This window comes from Chenopodium album, chromosome 5, assembly GCF_948465745.1.
Source record: "Chenopodium album chromosome 5, dcCheAlbu1.1, whole genome shotgun sequence".
NCBI lineage: Eukaryota > Viridiplantae > Streptophyta > Magnoliopsida > Caryophyllales > Amaranthaceae > Chenopodium > Chenopodium album.
The window spans coordinates 59,812,053-59,825,802 of NC_137838.1; the positions used below are offsets into that span (position 1 = coordinate 59,812,053).

At 34.9% G+C, this 13,750-nt stretch overlaps 2 protein-coding genes across 2 annotated transcripts; one reads left to right on the plus strand and one right to left on the minus strand.

Moving 5' to 3' along the window:
- Positions 1-496: 496 nt before the first annotated feature.
- LOC145632138 (7-hydroxymethyl chlorophyll a reductase, chloroplastic-like) lies at positions 497-10,916 on the minus strand. Its single transcript, XM_081684433.1, has 19 exons — positions 10,752-10,916; positions 10,556-10,664; positions 9,301-9,385; positions 6,506-6,617; positions 5,839-5,923; positions 5,710-5,751; positions 4,974-5,052; positions 4,445-4,496; positions 4,295-4,357; positions 3,259-3,356; positions 2,992-3,027; positions 2,838-2,899; positions 2,713-2,740; positions 2,405-2,484; positions 1,745-1,814; positions 1,592-1,649; positions 1,102-1,166; positions 931-1,025; positions 497-854 (listed from the first exon to the last, which is right to left on the minus strand). Exons 1-19 carry the CDS (start codon positions 10,819-10,821, stop codon positions 755-757), a joined length of 1,389 nt encoding a protein of 462 aa, XP_081540559.1. The 5' UTR covers positions 10,822-10,916; the 3' UTR covers positions 497-754.
- Positions 10,917-11,299: 383 nt separating this feature from the next.
- Positions 11,300-13,580, plus strand: LOC145630793 (protein FAR-RED IMPAIRED RESPONSE 1-like). The gene is made up of 2 exons (XM_081682955.1): positions 11,300-11,381; positions 12,142-13,580. Exon 2 carries the CDS (start codon positions 12,150-12,152, stop codon positions 13,443-13,445), a length of 1,296 nt encoding a protein of 431 aa, XP_081539081.1. The 5' UTR covers positions 11,300-11,381; positions 12,142-12,149; the 3' UTR covers positions 13,446-13,580.
- Positions 13,581-13,750: the final 170 nt, after the last annotated feature.

The following is a 13,750-nucleotide window of genomic DNA, read 5'->3' on the forward strand; positions in this document are numbered from 1 at the left end:
ACAATATCAATAAGTAATCACTTTTGTTAACTACATAGCTTTTTGGAGCCACCAAGCTCTAAGAGGGAAAATTAAAAATAAAAATAAATAAATAAATAAAAATTGGTTATATTGAGGAGATTCAAACCTAGGATCTAGGAGATTGAAGCTTCAATTCTAAAAAATAGTACCATTGAAGCAACTGCAACCCAATATAAAATAGTTGACTGACTAAAATGATATATATACAAAATTTTATAGAGGTCTAGTTAATAAATCAAAGACCCCCCACCCGTGGCTTCACCCCTAAACACAACTAAACAATCGCTACCAGCATATGATGACATAAAACTGTCAATTACATCCACACTTGTATCTTAGAATTCTGTACAAAAAAATTAGAATTTATATGCAGAGAACATTTACAGTGAAACTATTTTCAATTGCAGATTCAGAGCACTTTAAACAATGGATCATAACAAAGTATACACAGAAAAACAGGTTCAAACAGGACATGGACACAAATCAGGAATTTATGACAGGATATGAAAAAGAGAAAATGTGATAGCATAATGCGCTTTTAGAAGATAAGCCTTTCTATGTACACGTAAACCTTACCAATAAAAAAGGTAGTACAGCTGCATAACTAGGCCAAAACAGGAAAAATACTTTTCCAGAAGAATGTTTCATGCTACACATTGGAATAACTGACCTAGATTAACGAACTCACATGCTAAACCTCTGGATAAGCATAACTGTTTTATCCAATAATATATTATCCGCTCCTTGATCTGGAAATCATCTTGTCAATTTCACCGGTTTTATTGTACATCTCAACAAGTTTCCTTGCGTATGAAGGTACATGCATAGTGGCCCTGGTTTCAGTGCATATATTTAGTACCATGTGTATGATAATCCCTAAAGAATTAGGATTATATATTAAATACTCACCTCTCCTTCCCCCAGGCACGATTTACATGCAGATAGTTCCGAATGGTATGATAATCAAGTGAATAACGGGCAAACTCCAAACCCTTTGGTCCAATCTGGATAAAGAAATTAGTGAAAAAGGGGTCATTGCTAGTACCTGTGACCGTAAAGTGTTCCATCAAAGATACTTACAAAGTTAAGGACAGCTGCAATCAGATTTCCGATAAATTTTGGAGCAGGCTGAGAAGGTCCCATGCCTGCAAAAAAAGAGCAAAATTAGCAAGAGTCAATCAACTTCAAAGCTACTGCACAAGGAGATGCAATTAAGCTGTAAGAATTTTTAAAGCAAAAAGCCTAAATTCCCTCTAAGCCATTTGATCCCCAGAAACACCACTATTCTCCAAAAGATATATTAAAAATAAAAATAAAAAAAAAGGGGAGGGGGGGGGGGGGGAGGTGGTCTTTTATCCTATTCTATTTACTTGATTCATCAGAATTCTGAAAAAGCATTAGATTTTTGTTTTGAAGACGTAATATTATATTAAATATTCCAATTTTACAAAATGGCCAATAGTTATAATTTATGTTTCAGCAATTACAGAATAACACTAACACTCCTTTCCCTTGTGTAGTAAAAGAGAATAATTGTAGCACTCATAGCTCAAAACCATATAATACATACCAAATTTAGCATCGTCATCTGCTTTAACAGTCTCCACTACAAATGGACGCCTATTTCCCTGAACACCAGAATCAGCACAAAAACTCAGTTGTTAAGAAATTTACAAAACAAATGATGCTCTAAAACAGCTTGAAGATAGTTTGGAATATGTACACTGCTCATAGTGGGAGTAATTTCTATGAGGTTTTTAATGAGGCTCAACATCTCCCTACCACGTTCATTCCTGTAATAAATGACAATAGACATAAGGAAAAAAAGATCTAATTTTGTTGCTTTTATATCAGAGACTATTTATCACAAACCACAATTGCAGAAGAAAACACGCCTTGTAAGCATGCATGAATTGAAAGGACAATTAAGAAAGGTGGGTTGGGGAGTGTGGTGACTGGTGAGGTTTCTAAAAGAAATAATGTGTAAAATGTGGGACGGAAATATTGGAAAATACTAACATTACTTACTAAACTTAAATAGAAATAAAAGTATACACATGAAAATGCCCGCTTAGCTTTATTAACAATAAACTAGGAAGGATGTTTTCCTTCCTTCCGAAACCATTGTAAATAAGCATTCAACTGGTAAAGTCTACACACCCACTGTCAATGCGTTAAGCATGCTTTGTTTCTTTATATTTGATAAAGTTTACTGTGTTAAGTTTCCTTACTAACCAACTTTTAGAGGATCTACTTAAACCTTATTGAATGTAGCTAGTTCCAACCCTATCTCTGTAGGGTAAGGGAGAAGAGGGGTCCATGGGTATTTAAACTATGTAATCTACGATATCTGAGACACAACTGAGGAGGAAACTTCACTCACCTAACAGTGACATACTGTGGATGTTGTGTCATGCTGGTACCAGAATACTTTGGAACTCCCATATATCCTACTACCAAATCCTAATACCACATGAAAATTTCAAATATCAATATAAGATACAAGCTTGAAAGAATCATTTAAAAAAAAATAAAGATATTCAGATTAATCATAAATTCATAAACATACCCAGTTAAAAAGAAAAAGTAAAAATAGAAAATTACGAAACATGTATAACTCATATGCACAAAAACTAACATGATTATGTTAAGAAAGATAGCACAACATCTTTTAGACAAATAGATACTCACCGCCAATGCATTTGTGTAGTCAAAACAACTGCAAAAAGACAGTCACATATCAGAATGATTGAATGGAAGAAATTTTGAAAGCATTCACTGCATAGTTTATAGCAGACTAGCCATGCAACCAATACCTATAGCAGGATGGGGCAATGACATCAACCAAATCATTGGCTGGTAGACAGAAGTATGGGACCTGTTTGATATAGAAGATTAGAATCTATACGTAGTGCATAAACCAAGATGATCACTCATGATGCTGATGGGAAGTTCAAATTTTCATCTTACTTCTTCAATATGGCCATCCAAATGCTTCAAATGGACCTAGGACAATCAATGAAAGATTGCATTAATATAGGATACTAGTAGCTAATTATATCTGCTCAATCTATCTTCAGCAAGAAACTTAAACAAAGTTAGAATACCCAGCAAGAAAATGAGGGCCACTGAACCTTTGTCAAGAAATGTGAATGAGCACATTATAAGGTCAGCAGCAGCACATGAACATGGAAATTCACAACAATTCGGCAAAGAAATTAAAGAAAAAATTAGAACCTTGTAATCTTGCATGAATTCATAATGAAGCACTGTGTCTGGATCACTGCTTGCAGCTCTTAAAAACTTGTCCAGTCCGTCTCGTGTTCCATTGTCCACTGTTGACAAGAGAAAGTGAAAAAAATAGATTACCTATCTGCCCACAATTTTCAAATAAGGACACTTAGAGTGACCTTCGCTTACAGAGCTCCTGATCATTTTAGACAGAACAACGACGTCAATCTAATCTAATGAAAAGCCAAAAAGCATGTGTTGCTCAAAGTTTCATGTAGTAGCACCATGTACAGAAATTATGAGGCCAACAATGGATTGATCAGCATCTCAGATAATATAACAATTAAAACATCTAAGACTATGTTCTCTTCACCTGAAATTGTGTTTTGGACTAGATTTTTTAAGGTATGGTTTGGATTGATATGAACTTTTCTAGTCTACACTTGTCTAATATTATCTCCTACTTTGATGGAACTTTGGCCACAAAATCATGTTAATAGGAAGAAAAAAAAAATTATCGAATGGGATCTTGTTAGATCTACCTCAATGTGTATTTTCCAAATTCTAATTATCATACACTATTACGGAATTAAAGATACTTAATGAATGGGAAAAAGAGGTTTAAATCTCTTTGGTCAGGTCGAATCTGGTTTGACTTTAACAATAAATAATTAAGTTCCTGAAGAGATGAGAGCTATGTTACACAGACTACAGATTTATATCAAGTAGCTGTGTTGGTCTGTTGGTTAATCAATACGTAGACGTGGATTGGACACTTCAACCCTAAGCCGAGACGGGCACTTGGACACATACTTGTGTCAGACATGGGTACCCAAGTACGAGCAACATAGGAAGAGAGCATATCCTAAAACATAAAGCTACTGCTAGAATGTAGATGACAACAGAGCACAGATTTTCTAACAGAGGTTAAGTAAAAACCCTAAGCATACTAATTCAACCCCCCTCCATATAATACAAAAATATAAATGATAATAAAAAGTAAAAATAAATCCATCTCAAAAAAGTCTAGACATAAACTCACCGCAATTGGTGCCAAGAACATACAGTTTTTCCAAATTCAAATATTTTTCCACCGATCTCAGTGCTGCAGTTAAGTTATCCTGCATATCAGTCCTAAGTCATGAGAAATCATATGAAGATACACCTTGCCAAGTTCTGGAGGAGAACACACCTTGCACTTGACAGCCAACACCACAGAAGAGAAGACGTTTTACACCAGCTGCCTGTCAGATCCAAAACATTACTAGATAAATTCTGGGCATGAAAGAATTCCTATTTTCTTATTTATATTAGAATAACATTAGAACACTACTCCCTCTATTTCAAAGTGATTTTCCCAGCTTTCATTACACAAATATGAGACATATAAACACGATTCCATACTAAATTACAGCAGAGCATTGTATTACGAATCCTATGATAAGATATGAGTAATATCTACAACAATAGATAACAACAAAATTGTATTCATAGTTCCATACATACTTATGCCTTGTTTAGTCCTTTTTTGTATTTAGCTAAGTCTAAAAGGGATTACTTATATATCAAAAGGTAGTACACATCAATACATTTCTCAACACAATGCAGGTTTTGCATTTTGCTTAAAGGCAAACATCTCCATATTATATTGTACTTGAAGAACTTGGGGTAATCAAGGAAAAAAAATAATTTGCTAAAGCTATTAAAAATTTATCAGGCACCTCAACCAGGGCAAGTGTGTCAAGATTTGGAGACAAAGTTGGCTTAACACCTTTTGCTGCAATTACTTCATCCGGTGTCCTGTTCAACAGGAGGAAAAAATAAACAACAAGCTGCTTCAGATTGTGAAAATACACGCAAACGGCTAATATAAGCATTAGGGGTGGGCTAAGAAATCCGAACGGAAATTTAGGAAGTCTGATCCAATTTTTATATCTGAAAATGTTGGATTGGATTCAGATTGCATTTGAAAACATTCGGATATGGTTTGAAAACAATTTTTAAAATAAGATAGCAAAAGCAAAAGCCTTGCATTGCAAGCACCATGCCTCACTGCTAACCTCATACATTACACACTCAGCTGAATTCATTGACGTTATTATGTACTCCATAATATGCTAATTTTTTAGAACTCCTTCAATATTGATAAATTGTTGTACTGATGTCTTTAACTTGGTTTTTTTTTTCAGGTAAATCAAGTTTTTCTTTTGTTTTGGCATTCATTACACCTGACAAACATTAAACCTTAGAAATTTAGCAAGTAACAAGAACGCTGGGAGAGGGGGGGCACTTAATTGAGTTCTTCTGATCTGATATCTGGATAAAATTTTGATCTAAAATATTTGTATATTTGAAATTTCGAACTGTATAAGATATCCAGTTTGGCCAGCCCTAATAAACAACGCAGAATAAATTTCCACAGCAAATCATCTTTAGCATAGCACTTAATAAACATACCTAGCTAATACAGGCCTTGGACTGAATCTATCCTCCGGATCACTGCAAGGACAAACATGGGACAGTTAGAGTACAAGTGATCATGAAAACAATATATAACCACAAGTTGCTATTAAACTACACATTTACCTCTGCACGCAGATAACTGCTTCAACCAAGCCCGCTTTAAGCATTTCAACAGCAATAGTTGTCACTATACCCGTCCATTGTGCTCCTGTTAATAGCAAAATCAATCAACAATCCATCAGAATAGGAATACTGTCTCTGTATTGCAAAGAAGCCACAACCCCCCCCCCCCCCCCCAAAAAAAAAAAAAAAAAAAAAGACAGTAACACACAAAAAAAATAATAAAATTAAAATAAATACATTGAGGACAGCTGGACAGACTTATAGTTACAAGATGATATATCTACGTTTTATCGAGTTGCTGTTCAAGGTGATCTGCCAATTCAACAAAACAACAGAGAAGTAGTCTAGCACAAAATGAACTTCATCACCAACTTCCATTCCAACAATTGATACATATTTAATAACTTTATTTTAGATCAATAAAATTTCATAATGGAAAGTTTTTGAGGTATAAGGGGGCTACAATATCAATTTCTTCTTTTCTGGTAAAGAACAAAAAAATTATAATTCTTTTGAGCTTTACATATAGTGAACAGGAACAGCAAGCTTTAATCATATTGAAAAAGACAAGATGGTCAGAACATCTCAAGATATATACATCATTGATCAGTATTTAAATCTTCAATGTCCAGCAAAGCCATGGCTCCATTTAGAGGATAATAGTTACCTTCAACAGGTTTTATTTTACGAGCATACAATAGATCCTCATAGACTCCTAGATATGTCTCATCAAGTGAATCCTCTTTCCTGCCTCTCCCATGGACCAAGGGCTCCAAAGTCTAGGAAATGAAAGAAGGTAAATTAGCTAGCCAGAATGGATTTGTATAGCATAGCAGAGCATGTCAAGACGCCTAAGACTTTTGTGGCAAAATGATGGAATTCTATGTCACTGTGAAGTGACCTGAGAAAGTGTAAAAGAATGTCCGCTCTAGTAATATGTTACTAACTTTTGATGTAGTTCTGCTCCAAGTACAAGAGAAAGAATCTGAAAGCATGAAGATAACAGACCAATCATCAAAGACAAAAGGAACATGTGGCAAAAATTGCCATGTGCCCACTTTACTGATTTAACTCTGGTTGATTAATCAAGTATCCATAAACACCTCAAACATTTTCATACAGTTAACATTTAGATTCTAATTCAGTTCTCTATGGCATAAAAAGACTAGCTCATAGTTTACTCAGAAAAGTCACTTGTAAATGCTAGATCAAAAGTTTAAGCTGGAGAAAACACTTTCATCAGTCAATGCATACATGCCACTAGGCAATCATTGGGAGCTCTTATTTCCTTTTTCCATTTAGGAAACCTATGGGGACATGATTGAAGCAGTTGGGAGGGGTGAAAATGAAACAAGCCTACTCTGAAGGGACTAAAGCTTGGCTAGGTGAAAGTACAATCAAAATGCAACTTGCAAGACTTAGTCTAAGCTGAAATCCAAGCTAATTTTCAATTAAATTTTTTAAAAAGAGTAATTCATAACCTTTGTTAGGGGTAACAATGTTTGTCCAAAAGGATGTATCAAATTATTTAAGTGTCCAGAACCCAAGTCAGAAACTCTAGGATCCAACATAGGAACTTAAGATAATGAAAAGTCTGAACAACATAGGTTATCCCTTATATATAATAGTACAAGACTCAAGAAGCTTGAGTTGACTTACAAACCAAGCATAGACCAAAGCTTCCAAATTGACAAGTTTGAGGTCAACTAGGAGATTATGTATAGGTGTTTGGAAGCCAAGTTTGAGTTTTGCTAAATCCCTTATCACCCTTATTTGGGAAGGAAAAAAGGACACATAGAAGCAAATACCTAAATTCTGCCTCTGATTCAAAATATAAAAGTTTCATTAGATTCCTTTTCATCCAAAACATAAGTCACCCTACATAATTATTAAACATCAACACAAACCTTGTTATGATATTATTGCAATATTTAAATGCTACTTCACACATATTTCACCAATTTACCATGTATGAATTTGCTAAAATGACTTCCAATTTGTAGTAGGTGGAATAAACAATTAAAAAAGGTTGATTAATAGGTGCAATATAGACAAAGTAATATCTAGTGGTTTCATTATATATTCTCACCAGAGTGAAGTCCACTTGCATCTATATCAAAGATAAAGAAAAGGTTACTTGGGGATTTGTACTTCACTCTACAAAGCATAACATGAACACCAAACCCAATTTGATCATCTCAATAAAAGCAATGTCAAAGGATCAATTCAACCAAAAGTCTACGATAGAGGTTAAAGTACCAAGATTGATTTTATATTCTATCCTGTTGTGCCAAATGATAAATATATCACTTTAAAATAGAATGTGGATGAGATTTGAACTCATAAATTTCATGTCATGTTGTTTCTTGATACCATGTCAAAGGATTAACATCTTGTTCTCTTCACCTTATTTTGGTTAAACTAAAACTATTTTAAATAAAAGTATATTAATTTTGCTGAACTTCAAATTATTTTAAATAATTAAAACTTATTTTTAATGGTTTTTTGTTATATTTGTTCTTAACAATTACTGAATTTACAAATTAAAACTTAGTTCTAATGAATTTAACTTAATTTTGCTAAATTAAACTTATTTTTACTCAACATAAATTATTCATTTCAACTGAATCTAAATTATTTTAAGTGAATATATAATAGCTTATAAATTAGGTTAATTTTCAAAATGCACACTTTTGAGAAGGGTAAGGACATGATGGAGTTAAGGGCAATAAGTAACAAACTTGAGAAAGTAGATAATGTTAGTGAATTGCCAAAATAAATCAATAGTTGATTTAGGGTATGGGAAATCGTGATTTTGATATAAGGTTTTGTTGTGGGATAGTCACGGTGTCATGGAAATGAAGATGCATTGATCACAGGTGGTGTTGAGGTTGTAGCAGTACAAATTAGATTTCAAAGTCTTTATATGATTTTATAATAATTATATGCTACTATATTATAGTAGTTAAAGTAGACTATTAGAGGCACACATCAATTATTGAAGAGACATGGGGGAATCATTCACTGTATGTCTGAATAGCAAGTAACTTTTAAGTGAAATACGGATGTAGTATGGTATAAGGTTGCAACGTTTGCTTTGAAATGACCGAAAGTTTTTAAAGCACCCCAATTTTGTCAGTTGAAAATACATTACAATACAGCCAAACCGAAATGATGCTTTAGTTTAGTAATTATAAACCATGTGAGGAAGATCAACACATTGGTTCTACATAAATCATACAATGTGTTCAAGAAAAGAAGAACAAAGAAATATGCAATCTTAAGGCTTGAGAGGCAAATTCAAGTCCTATTTAATTCAATTCCAAGCATCAATTTACAACACATGCACACAAATTATTGAAACAGTAAACAAAGTAACATTTTAGCCTGTCAAAAAGGAGCCACTTGGTAATAATAACTACTGCAGAGTTTAACAATATATAAAGAAGAGAAGGAGCATACTTCTATTCTAGACATGCCATCTCCCAAGAAAGCACATGCCTCCTTCACATGAGCTATGTAATAAGTATCACAAAGTCCACATCGACTGCGCCATTAAAAAATAAAATTGTTAAACTTTTCCCAATAACTTCATTTGACTTGAAAACTGAAAATTGTAACAGATAAACAAGAGTCACATTAATTCATTCATTTCAATATAATAAGCCACGTTTACCTTTAACCAAAAGGGTCAAACCCTTAACCACTTTGATATCAATTTTCATTAATTAAATATCGTTACAATATTTCCAAAAGGTCATTTGGGGATTTAATCCACCGTAACAGATGAGTAATAGTCGCATTAATCCTTCGGTTTTAAAATAATAGGCCACGTTTCACTTTGATCATCAATTTTTCATAAATTAAATCACTATTGTTACACTTATTAAACTATTACCATTGTTACACTTGTTAAACTTAACTAGTCTTTTCGCCTGTGCCATGCACGAGCTGTTACTTTAGGTTATATTTATCGAGTTAAAAAGACTAATTAATTGTATTTCAAATGTTTATGTAATGTGTACTAATTACTTAATTAGCTTAACTTTATTTAGAAAGGGAGGTGAAACTTTATATAGAAGGGGAGGTGACATGTGGCATATTACTCCCTCTGTCACATATCTACATGCCTATTTCAATTTTTTAATACTCACATAAATTGGAGAAATAGGCTTGTAGATACGTGACGGAGGGAGCAGTAATTTGTAATGACACATGGCATGAAAGTGGTTGTGGTTTGTGTTTTCATATACTTAGTATAGATTTGTAGTAATTTTAAAGCTTCCCTACCGGTTCTAAAAGATACTATCAATTCTCATCACTCGCCCAACACCAAAAGATAATGGAGTAGTCCACATTTTACCTTCGATGTCAAAACCTCATCACTATCATCATTAATTTCATATTAAACAACTAAAATTCAAAACTATTCTCAGTTTCTTATTAAATCTAAACTAATTTGATACTCCTAATATTATTAATTATTACATACGAGTAAATCGTAGAGGTGCCAAAAACTAACACGGTCCAAGTTGACTAACCAACTACTACTAATTAGACACGACATGACGATGAATCAGAATCACATGGACTCAACCCGAACACCCGATTCGATAGCTCTATTAAATAATTTCTCTCCAAATACAATTACTGTAAGTGACAAAAAATACCGCCATTAACAGCAATTATGTGAAAAGAGGAGAGAGAAAGGCGAAACCTGCAGTGATCTTTGGCAGGGTAAGTACCACCGGGAGGAATTGGTCGAGATTTTTCTCGCCAATCGGGTCGGATTTTTACGGATTTTGAATTCGGAGATTTAGAATTATCTGACAAAATTGATCAAAAAAACTGTGTTAGTAATTGATAATTGCTGCCATGGAAGATAAGGAGAAGGAATAGGGAAGAGAGAGGACCTGCAGATGAAGAAGAAGCGAAGACAGTGGACGGAGTGAAGGAGAAGGAAGACATGAGCATGGTCGACATTGTCAATCTCTCAGCGTTGTGAATTTGTGATTGTGGCTATTATAATTTTCAAGTTAATATCTCCAATTCAATGTAAATTTTTAAAATGGTTGTGTCTTATGGAGCTTCCCCCAGTTTTTTTTTTTTTTTTTTCGGTGTTCCACCCGGTTCACCCTTTGGGCTAATCCGGTGGAGCTTCCCCCAATTAATATGACATATTAACGTTATATGTTTATATGATGGCAGTTTCGTTATTTTTTGAACAACTCGCAATATTTTAATGTTTTCTGTTTTGTAGCTGATATGGCAGAAAACAGTCGACGTTAGTTGAAAGTGAACGCTGAATTTCAATCCCGTTTAGCGTTTAACTTGGGAATCAAAAGATCCCGTTATCGAGTCATCTGGAGAAGAGCATCAGCAATCTTCCCCTTCGAAACTTCGAGCTCTTCTCCATTTTTCCTATTTCGAGCTATTCTCCTTTTTTCTCAGCGCGTGAGGGAGCGATTTACGAATTTGATGGTTGGAGTTCTCAACCCAACTTGATAATGCGTTGTTGGTGTTCTGAAGAGACAGCGTAATTGGTAAATTCCACAGCTTGAAAACCCTAGTTTTTGCTAATCATTCAATTCATTTTAAATTTTGCATTTGTTGAGGTCGGATATTGCATTTGTAGTTGATAATGTATAATGTAGTTGATTTAATTGAATTTTATCCGCTATAATCGAAAATTTGAATTTGTAGTTTTCTCAAATCATTGAAGTGCCTTTGAATTTTGGAATTGTTGAGATGGGTTAATGCAATTGGTGAAGAAAAGTGTGTACTGTAAAATTGGGATAATCTGTTGGTGTGTAATGTAAAGTGTGTAAGGTAAAATTTAGTTGATTGGAATGCCGGCTGAAAATTTGTTGTTTTTGATAAGAAATAGGAATAACAGGAATTATGTAAGTGAGGGTTGCTGCAAGTGCTTTTCTTGATTTTGTTGATTGCTTGTTATTATTGATTTTGCTGCATGTGAGGAGTCATTTGTATGTTTATCAAACCTTACTCAGTGTTGGAATTATTTGGTATTTTCATTTCATGTTGGGAAATATAATAGGATTCCCCCTTCTTTTCTTGATGTTGTTGATTGCTTCTGGCATGAGGAGTCATTTGTATGTTTATGAATCCTTAGTCAGTGTTGGAATTATTTGGTATTTTCCCTTCATGTTGACTCTAGATGTCTGTAGTGTTATTACCCCTTTCATGTTGACTATATATGTCTGTATATTGCTGGTGTTGAGGAGTCAAATTGTAGGGAACTTCACTACTGATGTATGCTGCAAATTGAGCAATATATTGCAGGTGCTGTTATGGATTGTGGTTTTGAATCTGGTGAAATGGGTGAGCCTGTTGGCATATCATATAGTGATGAGGGGGGGCAAGTGATTTCTTCTGGAGGTGTGCCTGATGATCTCCCCTCTCTGAACTGTATTCCTAACTCAGCTGAGAGACTAGTTGCCCTGTCACCAATTAAAACTATTGAAACGGTGGAGACCATTGTCTTAACAAATCAGATTTGCATGTACACTTATGTTGAGTCACCTAGATTAGGGATGGTTTTCAAATCCTTTGAAGATGTAGAAAGCTACTACAAAGAGTATGCTGAGCAGAAAGGTTTTGGGGTTACCCGTGTTGCATCAACATTTTCGAAGAAGGATAAGGAGCGGAGAGGGGCCACCTGGAGGTGTGAGTGTTGGGGTCCACCTGATATGAGGGCAAGGAGGGAGGCGAAGAAAAGGGCAAAGGTTATGGAATTATGTGGCACGGGAGGGATTGTTAACGGTGAAATAGGAGAAGATATCATGCAGCGGGTGAAAAGGACCTCCAAGAAATGTGAGTGTGGTGCCATGTTATATGCCGGGGTTGATAGTGATGGGCTGTGGGTTATTAGGAAACTGAAAAATGAGCATGATAACCATACCCCTAAGCCGAGTGATGCTAAGTTGGTTAAGGAATATCGAATGAAGAATTACACGTCGAATGTGAAGAAGAAACTTTTTAATTTCTATGAAGAAGGTGTCTCTGTAAGGAAAATTCATGGGTGTATGGCTACGGAGACCGGGGCTGATAACCTTCCTAGTGTTAAGGACCTTGAGCATGAAGTATCTAAGGAAAAACGGCTGAAAATGGAAGGTGGTGATGCGGCTGCAATGATGGCATACTTTGATCGTATGCAAGAGGATAATCAGAATTTCTATCATGCACACCGCTTAGATGAAGAGGGCCGACTCAAGGATGTACTGTGGGTGGACGCCCGTAGTAGGGTGGCTTACGAAGATTTTGGGGATGTTGTTTGTTTTGATGCCACTTATCTAACTAATGCGTACGCGCTACCTTTTGCCAACTTTGTAGGGGTAAACCACCACGGCCAATCTATATTGTTGGGCTGCGCTCTTGTGTCACATGAAGATTGTGACACATTTGGTTGGATATTTAGGCAATGGCTTTCTTGTATGGGCAATAAACAACCCGGGGCAATTTTGACTGATCAAGCTGCTGCTATGCGCAAGCCTTTAGCTCAAGTGATGCCTAATGCTCGACATCGTTGGTGCATTTGGCACATAATGAAGAAAATCCCGGATAAGCTTGGAAAATGTGAACAGTAAGTTATCCGGATTAAGCTTCCTTTGTTTTGTTGTTCCTTTGTTTGCTGCTGTTATTTTTGTTGTAACTTATGCAATAATATAACTCATAGCTGTGTACTTGTTGTAAGTTATGCCATATACCTCTGATTATTGTTCTTTGGTGTGATCACTGGTGTACTGAAGGTGATCAATGGTGTACTGAAATCATAATAGCTGGCTGAAATCATAACAGCTAAACTTTACCCTTCTCTTCACTATTATTTGCATTTTTAAAATAGTCAAGATTCATTCAATCTAAAAATAGTCAAGATTTAATCTACCTAATT